The sequence below is a fragment of the Acartia tonsa genome, chromosome 5 (genome assembly GCF_053477335.1).
Source record: "Acartia tonsa isolate MP-2025a chromosome 5, ASM5347733v1, whole genome shotgun sequence".
Lineage (NCBI taxonomy): Eukaryota > Metazoa > Arthropoda > Copepoda > Calanoida > Acartiidae > Acartia > Acartia tonsa.
The window spans coordinates 45091643-45106597 of NC_137264.1; the positions used below are offsets into that span (position 1 = coordinate 45091643).

General features: G+C 34.0%; 2 protein-coding genes across 27 annotated transcripts in view; both read left to right on the forward strand.

Moving 5' to 3' along the window:
- The window catches only part of LOC145319620 (uncharacterized), a 55314-nt gene extending 48772 nt beyond the window's left edge, over positions 1-6542 (forward strand). Inside the window, exons 12-16 of the mRNA XM_080161882.1 lie at positions 4588-4680; positions 5116-5161; positions 5784-5852; positions 6113-6154; positions 6388-6542. Coding sequence (XP_080018008.1) covers positions 4588-4680; positions 5116-5161; positions 5784-5852; positions 6113-6154; positions 6388-6501 — 364 coding nt within the window. The 3' untranslated portion in view covers positions 6502-6542. The remainder of the gene's footprint in view (positions 1-4587; positions 4681-5115; positions 5162-5783; positions 5853-6112; positions 6155-6387) is intronic.
- The window catches only part of lap (phosphatidylinositol-binding clathrin assembly protein lap), a 329664-nt gene that overhangs the window by 289452 nt on the left and 25257 nt on the right, over positions 1-14955 (forward strand). For all 26 annotated transcript variants that reach the window (XM_080161852.1, XM_080161866.1, XM_080161867.1 and 23 more), the window contains exons 2-6: positions 8880-8949; positions 9379-9499; positions 10446-10515; positions 11459-11601; positions 12342-12417. In XM_080161852.1, the coding sequence (XP_080017978.1) occupies positions 9434-9499; positions 10446-10515; positions 11459-11601; positions 12342-12417 (355 nt within the window). In that variant the 5' untranslated portion in view covers positions 8880-8949; positions 9379-9433. The remainder of the gene's footprint in view (positions 1-8879; positions 8950-9378; positions 9500-10445; positions 10516-11458; positions 11602-12341; positions 12418-14955) is intronic.

Below are 14955 nucleotides of genomic sequence, written 5' to 3' on the forward strand. Positions count from 1 at the left end.
ACGGGAAACTATTATTTTTGAATGGCGAAAAAGTTTGGGCAAAACAGATGGTTTTCTGCTAAAAACGTGACCTGACCATGTTTTGACATGAAAGTGTTTTTACTATTGCTGTAAGCCATGGATCTAAAGGGATAAGGCAATGGCGGATAATTTTAGCTACATTCCTTATGATGATACACAAAATTATTTTCTCTAGATTACCATTGAGGTTGAAACATTTGGAAACTTAACTTAAAGAACCAACCAAAATTCATTAAAAGTTGTTAAGCCAACGAATAAAAAAAAACCTTATTATAAAATTTTGTGGATTAGTGTAATGAACAGCCCAATGTCCCCTCCCTCCCTCCCTGTATGTAGCAGACAAACCTAATATTTTCTGATATCCCAGCCAAATCAAATTATGTCAAACCTCACATTTTTTCACAAAACACAGTTTCATTAATTCTCCTTAGTTGCGAGGCTACTCTATAATTTCAAATATACCGCTGTCCGTAGGATAGGAAAGTTTGGAGTAACATATTTTCTCTGCTGATATGAAAGAGGTCTAAAAGATTGAGAAAGTGTGATGTGTGACGTCAAAAAAATACGTCTTAAAAGGAAGGATAAGAGGAGAAGTGGGAAAGGAAACCCACAAAAAAGAGATGGATTTTTATGACGTCACACTTCAGTCTATCTCAAAAGACTGCCATGAGGATTTGGACATCTTGTCTTTAACTCAATTTGTCCGTCCAGCCATGGGTTTAAAATCTGATTAAAAAGACTGATATTAAAGATAGACGTCCTAAATATCTATTGAAGATTCCCATCACCAATGAACAATTTAGATCTTTTACTTTTAGAACATTAAAATATATTTCTAATTACATAATTCTTGTAATTTTCTCAAGTCTAAAAAACTCGCAAGAATTTTTTTGTTTTTCTAAATAATTCTTTTCAAAAGTAAAAAGTAAAAGTTTTTTTTACAAAAAAGTTTTTTACAAAAAAAATAAGATATTAATTAATTTGATTCTTGTTTTACATTAATTTACTGATTTTATTTAAGGGAGGGTAGACCTACCAATCGAATAGAAATAGCCTCTGAAAAAATATTAACCTCCATCCTATGTTTTTTAATCTAAAGCAAAACTTAAATGTTAAGGAGAACCAGAAAGAGAGAGAGAGGACAAAAGGCTGTTTACTGCACTAGTTCCCAAAGTTTTACAATGGCGTTTTCTTATTCGTTGGCTTAACAACTTTGGGGACTTTTAGTAAATTTATTGGTTGGATCATTTATTTGAGTGTCCAAACGTTTCAACCATTCATTGTAATCTAAAAAAGGGTCAATTTTATGTATCATCATTGGGGATGAACAGTACTTCAATGTATCGAGCAGTGTCTTGTCCCTTTAGATCCCTGGGGCAAAGCAACTTGTCTAAATTACAAATGAAGTTTTATATAAAAAATATTTTATATTATTACTGTTTTATAGAAATACTAGCGGCTTCGTCCCTAGCTTCTAGGGGCTTTGCCCCAAGAGGTAATTTTAAAAAAATTAAGTACTTCTGGAGATGCCACTAATTTCAAATTTAAAAAAAATAGAGGGATTTTTTCATTTTTAGGGGGGATGGGGGTGTCCCACTCCCCAAGAAAATAGCCTAAAATCACCACAGAACCAGTAGATATATTCCCTGAAGAGTAGAATCTGATCGGTTCAGTGGTTACCAGGATCTGAAGGGACGGACAGGCAGACAGACGGACAGACTGACGGACAGACAGACATCATTTTACTTTGTATTATAGATATTTTATTTACTGGTCGAGACAGAACTCATGGCAATGAATTAAGACAAAATAACAAAACCAACACATTTTTGATGAAAATAAAAACATTGCAATTGTATTAATAATGTATAAATTCTAGAGGCCCTTTAGGCACAATTGAAAAACAGAGGGGAAGTTAACCCATAACCTTAAATTTTGGTTTCAAAAAGAAAAAATAACATTTTTTTTGGGGGGGGGGGGGAGGGTAGAGGAATATTATCAGAGGCGATTTCTTTGGGAGGGTGGAAGTAACACCCTTAAAAGTTATCCATAAGAAGCTAGAAAAGTCATATCGGTCCAGCAAAGTCTCGTGTACTGCTATGGTCATCGTTCCAAAATCTTCTGGGAAGTTTAGTTGGTCCATACAAACAAAATTTGAGGCCCTGGAAAAAATCATCCACCCCCCATAAATGTAGCAAGAGGTTCCCCCAACTCTCTATTCTTGGGGCGAAAATAATTAGGTTCAGTGAATGTCAAAATTTTATTTTATTTTTTCATAAAACATAATTATAGGCAAATATATTTGAAACCTCTTTTCTTTCAAATTAAGACAATCTTTGCTTTTAGTCTAAATAAAGATAATAAAAGTTATCATTTAAGATACATATGAATATAATTGTCCTAATTTGTTTTATCTTTATTTATTTCAACAAAACTCTTATCTCTTAGAGTATATACTACAAATATATATTGTAATATTTAATGATTTTAGTTCATAAAATTGTAAATAGAGGGAATTAAATCAACTAAAAAGTAAAAAAAAATTATTAAAATTCACTTCTTAAGTTTTAAATTAACATGAAATAATATAAAAAATACTTTTAAATTAATATTTTGATTTTCTCAATTATAATTTTGTAGTTTAAATATAAGAAGCTGTGCATATATATATATTTATTTACATTTTAAAACAAGTATTTGAATTTTAGCGTCAAGGAGTATTGTGTAAGTATTAAACAAAAAACGTTATACATTCTTTGCAGGGCTTGGCAGCCACGCATTAGCAGCGACTAGGCCTCAAATTTAATCCCGTTTGGATGCTCTTAACCCTGAACGGTCGGGGGGGGGGGGGGGGGGGGCGTTGAACGCCCCCCCATCCGTTTTTTTCTATCTCATTTACTGTGTGTGAAAGATAAAGAGCCCAAACTGCGTGACTTTTTAAGTTTGGGTATGACACATAACCGAGAGTTGGAATTTTTTGAATATCTCCATCCTGGCGGGCACAGGATGCCAGCAAACCTGGCAGGGTCATCCAGGTAAAGAGCAAAAATATTTTTTTGACTTAAAAAAAAACATTTTATCTTACCAAAATACTAAAATATCCTCTAGTAGTACATCCTCATATTAAATACAGGTGTTCAAGTCAATTTCAGGTTCCAGGTATGATCCTGCAGGTCCTGATCCTCTAGGTCTCCAGAAATCTTTAAATGGCTCCTGTGGCCGCAATTTTTGACTTAGAGATTTCAAATTTTAAACTTAAGCTTTTCTTACATGTCTACATAACGTATTAAAATTTCATAAAGATCCGCCGCCGTTTTCCCGCCGACCGCCGACTGCGGCGGCTGGCAGCTGCCAAGTACAGCTGCGGCCGCTGAAATTTATATTTTGACATTTGAAATATAAAATTTACATAAAGATTAACATTTTCTGCAAAAAAATTTTTATTCTAGCTTTAAAAATAAAAAAATTACAGCCGTTTGAAATTTTTAAGTAAAAAAGGACCTAAAAACAAAGGTTGTTAAAAAAAAGGGTGAAGGAAGCGAAAATTGACCTTGACTCACTTAAGGTCGGAAATTTATCATAACAAAGGGGACTTACACAAAAAATTTTAGCCCTCTAGCTCTAATAGGAACTGAGATAACATGGGGGGGCGTTGAACGCCCCCCCCCCCCCCCCCACGACTGATTAAGGTGCGGCAAGGAGCCCGACTGTAAGGGGTTAATTAGGTTTTTAAACAGGGATTGGCATGTTTTGGTCAGGCTTAGACCTCGGGCTGATTTTTAAAATTGTATAAGATTTATTTCCTTGAGGCTTACTGGCAGCTAAGGCGCGGCTGCCGAGCCCTGATTCTTTGGCATATTTTGTCAATTGGAAGAAATCAAACAACAGAGGAAGAAATGGTAGCTATTTTTTACTTTTGTGATTAATCTGTCTGTTAAAAACACTCTTGTCTCTCTTGTTTTTTTTGTTATTTTTTTTTCCCCCAAGTTAAAGTTGCACATCTTTATAAACTAGGGGCGCAGCTAATATTATCTTTACTAGCAGCTACGTCCCTAGAAGCCTCTACGAACATTAAAGAGATATGGGGACGAATGGATCAATTTGAGTTTTAAAAAGAAAAGGTACTTATTGGCAAATAACATTTCCACAGATAATTAAAACCCTTCCTTGGAACTAGAAGAAGCTTTAGTGTAAATAAGGATGACAACGTCCATAATACAAACTAGCTTGATGTCTATCCGTCCGTCCTTCTGTCCGTCTGAAGCTTAAGATCTCGGGAACCACAGAACCGATTGTTTTCTACTCTTAAGGGAATATATCTACTGGTCCTGTGGTGGTTTTAAGCTTTTTTCTTGGGGGGTGGGATACCCACAAACTTCCCCCCCCCCCTCCAAAAAAAAAAAAAAAAAAAAATTCCCCTCAATTTTTTTAGGAAGCTATCTTAAAATGTGGTACCTAATTTTTTTTAATTACCTCTTGGAGCAAAGCCCCTATAGGCTATGGTCGAAGCTGCCGCTGGTTACTTTTGTAATTGGAAATAAAAGGTGATTCGTTGTATTTATTTAGGCTGGTTGAGTTAGAAAAGCTGCGGCTAGCCACGCGGAAAGAGGAGGAGAAATTTATTTCAGATGCGGGGGTGGATCCTTTTGTTGTAATCAGGTAATCCGCGGATTCTTTACCCGGAGAGACTGAATATTGCACTAGTCCCCAAAGTTTATTAATAACGTTTTCCTATTCGTTGGCTTAACTACTTTGGGAACATTTCTTGAATTTTGATTGGGTTATTCATTAAGTTGAGTGTCAAACGTTTAATTTAATAATTATAATCTACAGAGGGTAATTATGTGTTTAATTATTGGGAATGTATATCAATTTATCGGCCATTGTCTTGTCCCTTTACATCCCTATGTAAAACGCGGTGTCCAAATAATATATACTTTTGCTTTTTGGTAAAATGTATCTTCACTATTTTAAATAGCAGCCAAGAAAATCACATGTCCCCAACTAACAGACTGAACGGACTGACAGACTTGTTATAGTTAAAGTGATTTAGAAGGTAGCTTCGCTACTAAAAACTTCAAAGTTTTTTTTTAGAAATCCTAGTTCAAGCAGAGGGGGAGTCATGGAAAAATTTGTAACAGTAAGTACAACTTATACATCTATGGCTTCCAAACCTATCAATATCCGTTGGATTAGAACCGGTTCTCAGCCATAGTAAAAATTATATATAGGACCGTAATATAGACAATTTGTCACGGGTATTTTAAAAAATAAAAATTTATTATAAATTTTTTAGTCTGGACCTTCGGCCCCTTAGGGCTAACAAAACTGGCGTAAATATTTTTTTCCTATTAAGATCCGCAAAAGCTGTCTCTAATACAATGCGATAAATTAATACTCATTGGGGTTCTTCTCTAGGGCAACTGAAGGGGGGGCCCGGGGGGGGGGGAGTCTGCAGTACCCCTACCTTAAATTTTAGTATTAAAAAGAAAAGGTAAAAAAATAGAGGAGTCATTTTTCTCTAGGGGCGATTTCTCTTGTGAGGGTGGTGGTACCCTCCCCCAAAATAGCTATAAACTTAAGGTACTCAAACTCACAGATACGTCAGAGCCTGTTACTTTTATATAAGGGCTCGGCAGCCGCGCAAAAGCCTAACAAAAACACTCCATTGGCTAGTGCTTTTGGTTTAGAAAAAAAAAATAAAATAATAAATGTTATGGGTTTCAAAGGCAAAAATAAAATAGCAATTTGTTATATTTGAGGTGTGTAATGAATGCAGCGAAGAATTTTGCAGCGGGACCTGTGTTGTTTTTCAATATGATTCTTATCAGGTTCATTTTTAGAAGCGACGATTTTCTATAACTCCAAATGTTCGTTCGTCTGTCCATATGCGACATTTGAGGGTATCGTGATTTTCTTGGCTCCTATCCAAGATAGACGGCAGAAACTTCTTGTCTATGTTCCCATTATTATGGAGCATAATCAACACATACATGGCGGTCGGACTGCTTTTTAGTAGGTTTAAGGATATTTTTCCACATATAATAGTTAGTTTAAATAATAAATGTATATGTTCAATCTTTTATTCTAGAGATTAGCAAAAGACGCTGAGAATAATGAACCAAGCATGAAGGTAAATATTACACCCCGAAGTCCCCAAAGTTTTATTATATAGCTTTCTTATTCGTAGGCCTAAAAACTTTACTAATTTTTGATTGGTTAGTTTATTATATTGAGTGTTCAACTAATGGTAATCTTCAGAAAGGGTAATTTTGTGTATCATTATTGAGGATGTATATCAATTTATCTGCTATTGTCTTAAATATCCCTTTAGATCTCTGATAATATTGTCGTCCTTGTTTTTAGGTTGGGGCGGATGATGATAAGGACAAGAAAAAGAAGGCGCGGGCAAAAAGTTCCAAAAGAAGAAAAAATGAAACTGCTAAAAAACAAGATACTGTTGACATTAAAGATAAATAAATTATGTGTTGCATTAACTTTTAAATAAACAATTATGGTTATTTTTTCTTTTTTACAGAAATCAATGATGATAACAACGATATAAAAGCAAAGCTCTGAAATTGTAAGACAAACGAGCATTTACACTTGTAGATTGTCAGAACTGATTGAGCAGAATATTATAAGTAAATTTGTTGCAAATCTTCGTAGATACAGGATACTTTTCAAGATACATTTTTATAAAATACAAAGTTGCACATTTTAGTTTTATAAATTTCAGGGAGGGAGAGGACAATATGTCATTAAATAAAACATTACAAGATAACATTAGCATAATGTTAAGAGAATTGAATGGATTAAAAGTAGTATTAGGTTTATTTATCGCATCGTATTATAGACAGCTTTCCCTAGATATTTTTAAAAAATATAATATAATGTAAGACAAGTTTTATCCCCGAGGTGCGCGCCCAAGGCCAAAGATAACAAAATTTGTAACAATCTTATCATTTAATTCGTGGAATATTGTATGTAATACGATGCTATACATGATTTTTCAGAGTGGGTGAGAACTGGTTTCACCAATCTTATTTGTACTTTTGGCCCTTTATATCTTATCAAGTTTTCATAACGTCTCGCGGCATTGAATTGGGAGTCTGCGCATGTTTTGCGCATGCGTTAATTGTCTGTTAGTTCAATAAACGCATGCGTCAATTCTTATGAAGTCATATATAGTGTCCAAGTAATAAAAATCAGCAGAAAAAAATTGGGAAAAATACTGTATGATTTTTATTTCATTTATTCAGTCCGAACTTTCATATAGAACTTAGGTATCTAAAGGGATAAGACAATGGCCGGTAAATTAATGTACATCCCGAATGATGATACACAAAATTACCCCTTCTGTACAAATTCCAATTAGTGGCTGAAACGTTAGGACATTTTACTTAATTAACCAACCAATCAAAATTCAACAAAAGTCTCTAACGTTGTTGAGCCAACGAATATTAAAATTTTCTTTAAAACTTTGGCACCTACTATAAATTTTTTGGAAAAATCTTGGCCACCTAAAAATCAATAGAATTATTGCCTCGGAAGAAATCACCTGATACCCCCCCTCCCCCCCTCTCCGCTTGCCCCCAACCCCAGTTTATTGACAGTTCACCATTCCCATTTATGTACAATTGCATGACCCCCCTTCAACTTGTAACTTCTTTACTTTGAAAAATCTCTCTTCCTCCCTCTTTTTTTTATGTTGCTACTTACAAGTTATAACTGCACTTTTAGTTTTGACATAATCAAATAAATAATGATTATAATTGCTACAAAATCAAGTGTTTTTATTTTATTATAGAAAAGTAGTTAATTTGTGTGTTTTTCTATAATAAATAAGTATAAATGTGATTTTTTATGGTTAATTTTCGTCTGCTACGAACTTGTGACTTAAAAATTATGATTTAGAAAAAGAAAATTTCAATTGTCTATGAATAATTTTAATAGGTAGTTATTTATCGCATCGTATTATAGACAGATTTCCACTGACATTTAAAATGAAAAATCAAAATATTTAAACCAGTTTTGTTAGACCCAATAGACCCGAGAGGCATAGGCTACCAAACTGTGGTATAAATATTATGATTATATATTCATTTTACTTTTCGTGGAAAATTGACTATGATACGATGCTGTACTTTATTTTTTAGCATGGCTGAGAACTGGTTCTAATCGATCCTGCGGATATTAATCAGTTTCGAAGCCACATTGGTATATAAGTTTCCCCTTCCCCATTTTCTGAACATTCTCTAAAACTTCAATAAAGACAGCCTTTTTTCCTTCGAATATAAAGCCCCTTGATGAATATAATTTTTCTTAATCACATTTAAAGGTTTTAAATTATATATTTAAACTTTCGTTCACAAAAATACTTTTTTTCAATTAGGAAAGATGAGGCTTATATTTAAAACCCTTGACAAAAAAGTTATGTTCTCGATAAACATCCCTTTAATATAAAAACGTTAGGTATCTTTTATACCGATCATTTTGGTGGTATAAGTTCAGTTCTTTCGTAATTTAAACATTCTATTATTTAATATTTTTGGCTGAATATTACAATAGTTCAAGTTTTATGTTAACGTTTTCTTATTCATTGTTTCTTTGATTAATTTTTCACATACTAATTGTAATCTACAGTGTTTCATCATTGTGTATCAACATTGGGGATTTGCATCAATTTACCAGCCATTGTCTTATCCCTTTAGATCCTTGCAACCCCCTTACAAGATTTTGTAGCAATATATTTTATTTTTGTATAAATTAAAAATAGAGGTTTAGTAGGTATAGTGAAAATGATACTTAAAAAATTAAGTTCTTAGTAAACTTGTGAAAATTTGTATTTATTTTTCAGACAGAGCGCGTGTGCGTGTAAGCACTCCCTCCTTTGAGAGTTGTTGTGTAGAGTCACTGCACTGCTGGGTAAATATTCATACACATACACAGAAAAAATAGCATAAAACCAACCTGAGCATTATATCTAAGAATTCTGAAAGCTAAAACCCAGATTACCTACAGATCATAGGATTTAATTGCATCTTGTAATGCCAATAAATGTATTATGTATAACCCAGACAACTACCTGGAATCCAGAGTTGAGGACCTTTTTCGTCCGCTAGCAAATTGATTTCTGCTCTCTCGTAGCGACTTGGCTGTGTTGATAATCCCGACGCTATTGGCTGATATTCAAAGACCCAATTTTAAGTTGGCACAGGTTCAACGGGGTGGAGACATACAGTTATTTAACCCCTTCCCCCTCTATTGTTTTACTTGAATCTATGGCCCCTCGAGCTTGGTTAAAAAGTGATGATAATAGTTTTAAAATATTGTATGAATATTTTGAAAATTTAGTGAAAATAAACCATCACTTTTGAAGAACTAAAGAACAGCTAGGCAAGCTTGGAAGATGACAGCCCAGGGCCAAACATTCAACGACAGGATCCTCGCAGCCAGGCATAGCATTGCTGGACAGGTACAGTTATCGTGATTTTTAAAACCATTTTTAACGATGTGCTAAGTCATGGAAATTAAAGTTGTTGCTTTTTGTGTCCTTAGTTATATTTGTTACTTCGACAGATTTTTGTCAGATCACCCCTTCTATGACATATTTTGGTCTGAAAGTCGGACCACGACAGGAACCTCGCGGCCAAGCATAGCATTGCCATGCTGGAAGGTACAGTTACCTTGACATTATTTTTTGCTTTTTCCCTCTAATCTCAATCCAAATTTTTAAAGCTTTCTAGTCATTTGCAATTATCCAATTGAATTACCTATAAAACGATACCTAGTTACCTAGTTTCCAAAAAGTTTCAGTTCTCTAGGGTTTTATTTCTGACAACGTTAATGCTATTAGTTTTTAGTATAAGATTTACACATACCTACCTAACAGAATAAATATTAAAGTCAGGTTGACATATAGAGTTGTGGAGTGTAGATGCTCTTGCTCAGTGCTCATTGGAAATTTCTATCTGTGATGACAGCTGAGAAAACACAATTTAAATAAACTATATGTGTCATAGGGTAGATAAGATATGCATTGGTTGTTCAGTTCAAGCCTCACAGACTAACCGACCGTCTAATGGATTCATATCAGGGAGGGAGGTGACATTAAGCGGTTTATGACGTTAGTCCCAAAAGTTTTATATTTTGTATTTTCTTATTTGTTGGCTTTACATTTTTGGGGACTTAAATTGAATTTTGATTGGTTGTTTCATTTAGTCAAGTGTCCAAACGTTTCAACCTATAATTATAATCTAAAGAAGGGGTAATTTTGTGCATCTTTATTGGGGATGTATGTACATAACATCAATTTATCGGCCATTGTCTTATCCCATTACATCCCTGGATTCATATAGTTTACGATAGACATTCCTATGACTTATTAAATCTTATTTTATGAAAATAATTTTTTTTTTCAGGGCTTGGCAAAAGCAGTATGCAAGGCAACTACAGAAGAAATTATTGGCCCTAAAAAGAAACATTTAGATTGTAAGTATTTTTAAAATTTAATAACCGTTAATTCAGATATTCGTGAATCTCATTTTCACAGGAGGGAGGGGACATTGGACTGTAAATTATACCTTTTCGTCATTGGTCTATCCCGATATGGATGTCAAAAGCACGTTTTTCTATCAAATAGGTACTTAATATCTTGTAGCAAAATAAATTGTTGTAATTAAAACTAAATTACTATGTTTTCTTCAACATATATGTGAAAGCTTCAGGAAGGAAGAGACATTAGACGGATAATTATGCTAGTCTCCAAAGTTTTAGAATAACGTTTTCTTATTCGTTAGCCTAACAACTTTTGGGTCTTTTAATTGATTTTGATTGGTTGGTTCTTTAAGTTGAGTGTCCAAACGTTTCAACCACTAAGTGTAATCAACAGAAGTGGTAATTTTGTTTATCATTAATTGGGATGTACAGCAATTAATCGTCCATTGTCTCATCCCTTAAGATCCCTGGAAAGTTTTGTACTCAATAATTAAAAACTTTTTACAATTATTATTATTAGTTACCTAATTAAACAGTACGAAATATATAAAATGGGACCATATGATTACAGTCTTTAGTTCGGTCATTTTAAAAATAATAGAACAAGGAGGACAACATCCATAGGTAGCGAAGCACAAAAAATCATGGTGGACAATACGGACAAGGAAATTTAAAGAGCATGACTGACAGACCGACTGGATGCTCATAGACAATGGACAATGGTATAGAGAATCTTTACAAATAAATTCAGCCCTCTATCTTGATAATAGTTGAGAAAATCGGATTTCCTCCATAGCGTTATGAACTGGCTGATGGACAGACAAAATTATCTAAAGAGTAGCTTCTGTATAGCAATGAACACCCAGCTATAACCCCCCCCCCCCCCATTTTTTGTACTTCGCTTTTTATGGATGTTGTCATCCTTGTTAATTTATAGATCTGTTGCACTGCACGAACGAGCCGAATGTGTCCATCCCGACCCTGGCAAACCTCCTGATTGAGCGGACACAGAACCCGAACTGGGTGGTCGTGTTCAAGTCCCTCATCACTACCCACCACCTCATGTGCTATGGAAACGAGGTAAATAATAGTTCTTCTTTTAAAAAATAACAGGATGTCCGTCTGTGTGGTGCCGAAAGATCTCGTTAATCACGGAAACGCTATGGCTCTCCCTCTACAAAAGAGCTTTTTAATATGTTGCTGGTGGGTTTTTAAACCTTTTATGGGGGAGAGTTTAATATTTTCTAATATAAATATAAAAGGCGAAGTTTTTAAAATGTATACCTAGGCAATGAAGGAAAAGACAAAAGTGTATTATTTTGAATGAGATCTCTGGCTAGATTAGATTTGGGGGGGGGGGGGTCACTGAAAACATTTTTTCCCCTCCGTTTTTTTTTGCCTTTTCTCACCATAATAGACAATTCCATATTGTTCTCCGCAAAAGCAACTGCTGTGTAGAATTTTAGAGTTATAACTCTTTAATGGGCTGAGATCATGCACGTTCTTCTTTTGGTTTCAAAAAGTGGCACATCCGCCTCCCCCTTTAAGGGCTACATATGTCCTAAAAATTAATGTTCTTGGTGTTCTCTATAATTCACTTCCGAGAATAGAACCAGATTTAAAAAGATATTATATATAATGATGATAATCTTTGACTTCAAAAAGCGGGAGTTGAAATAACAAACTCAAGACGCTAATTTTAGCCTACCAATTAAGAATCCGAATCCGCTCTTAAAAAACGGACTCCGGATTCGGATACGGATTGCCAACCCTAGTGACTAGGGATCTAGAACTTTTATATCTATTTGTTTTTTTTCCAGAGATTTACGCAATATTTGGCGTCAAGTAGCAGTAACTTTCAACTCAGCGCTTTCCTAGACAAAGGAGGAGTGCAAGGTACGTATTTTGGCTTTCAAACCGATTAATATACGTTATATTAGAACCGGTTTTTGTTTAAACTTAAAAATCATGTGAAAAAATTTAAAGCCAGTTTTGTTCGCCCTGGCCTTCGACCCCTCTGTTTTAAAATTTTTCATTTTGATATCCGCGGAAAGCTGTCTATGATACGATGCTATAAATAACTATCCGAAATGCGTAGCAACTCTATAAATGTCAATGTTAAGTCTGTGCGTTTAGATTTAAATTTACGTGGAACTTCTTAAGATATAAGTAGGAGAGAAACTAATGAGAAATTTTTAAAATCAAATATCTACATTTTAAAAAATCCTAAAATGCTTAATATATATAGGTATTATGTTTAGCTTCCAAATAGATGAAAAATATGATTCTTATTTTTAAGTAAATGAACCAAATACCTATACAATAATTTTTCCTAATCCTTTATATGAAGATTTATAGGTTTTAATTTAAACTATCTAAGATGTAACTAAAAGTTCTTAACACTAGGCTTTACGAGATCCCTCCTTATTAAGATTAAAAGTAGGGTGTCCCATACTTATAGAGTAGTGGTTAGTGACTACGCTCTGGTTTGGAAAATCCGAGTTCAAGTCCCCTCATAGACATTACACTTGGACGACAAATGTTGTTGCAATTTGCAGACTATAATCACGCAACCTTCCCTGAGATGCCCTTATGTTGTAAGGAGGAAGATTTGTATGGAGTTATGATCCTACCTATTAAGCAACTTTAATCGTGCTTTCCCTCATCCATGCTCCTCATTCATATGAGAGTGCCATTAATTAGGGTGGCTTAATATGGAACACCTGCAAAGCTTACTAATCTATGATTGTCCAAAAGATTCTCACCTCCAATCTTCTTGTGCATCTGAATCCTAACTTCAGAGAATCAAGGCTAAATACATACATTAAGATTAAAATGAGTTTAAAAATTTGATGGCCTGTAATTACGATGAAATGATATAATCACTCAGGCCTTATTAAGCATAAGATAAGAAAAATAAATATTTCTTGTAATTCGATACTTACATTTCTTACTCATTGCTATGTATCATCACATCGTTTAGGAAAACATTGTTTTTTTTACAACTTCAGCTTTTTTAGTAGCGAAGCTCCACTATAATTTTTTGGGTGTATATAATGGATGTAGAATATACGTGGATATTATGATGAGGGGGAAATTGTCGTCAATTTAGGTTGCTAACATGAAACGCGTTTATTGGTCAGTTCATTCATCAGGTAGAAGTTGAGGGGATGGGGTAACGGGGTGGATAGGAGGAATCGTTATTTTAGCTTGCTGCGTGTTTCACTTATAAACATATAAATCTGGTGTAAGGTCCAAGAATAATAAAATAAAAGTAATTGCCATTATTTATTAAATCAAATCTTCGCTAATAGTTAAAAATACCTATCTTAGTTTGTTACAAGAAAATTGTAAATAATGTCCAATATTAATGTCTTAACGATGACAATTTTGTTCCTTTTTAGCGTAGCAGAGAACAGTATACTGTCATACAGTAATAAAAAGATAATCTATTAAAAAAGGATATTATTTAGGCAATATCAAGTAAAGATTTTGCAATTTGTAGCATTTTAGAGACTTTTCGTGCATTTCTAGTTATTTAGACGCTAAGACTAACGGACATTCCCTGACTTGATAGTTGGTGCGCTACTATTAATGTTGTATGTAATATAAATCCCCATATCAGTATGGAAGGAATCATGTTTCATGAAATAGATTAATACCAGGGAGGGAGGCGACTTTGGTTACTATATTGAACAGATTTAGTCCCCAAAGTTTTATAATTACGTTTTCTCATTTGTTGGCCACAATCTTGGGGACTTTTATTGAATTTTGATTGGTTGATTCATCAAGTTGAGTGTCCAAACGTTTCAACCACTAATTGTAAGTTACAGAAGGGTTTATTATGTGTTTTATCATTGAGAATGTACAACAATTTATCGGCCATTGTCTTATCCCTTTAGATCCCTGGATTAATACAATGTTCGTACATTACAGCATTCTTAATAAAATAGCAAAAAAATTGTGACTTTTGATGAATCTTATTTTCTTCAGTTTCTTACAGAATTTACTTGTGTCTGAAATCCGAAATGATTTTTGTGATTTTTTTCATAAGCCTAATGAGATTTGCGTATTTTTTGCTATTTTTGTAAAAATTAACTTTTGCTGCTTCTTATGTTACTAAGAAGATTATTTTAATCATTTATTGACATTTCATGCTAAACTAGTGCCTATGCCCCTAGAGACCTCTAGGAGGACGAAAAAGTTTTTTTTCTATCTATGTTGTTAAGATCAGCTGTTTACTTTTTTAAAAAATCCGCCATTGGCGATTTTTCTTGGGAGGGTAGTAGTACCAAAGAGCTATAAACCTTCCCAGGATCTATGAAAAGCTACACTGAAAAGCGGTTAGCAAGATCCTTCGGTACAAACAAACAGATAGGCAGAGATCCTTTTACTTCATTAATACAGAGCTGGATCTTTAAATCATTTTAGTGG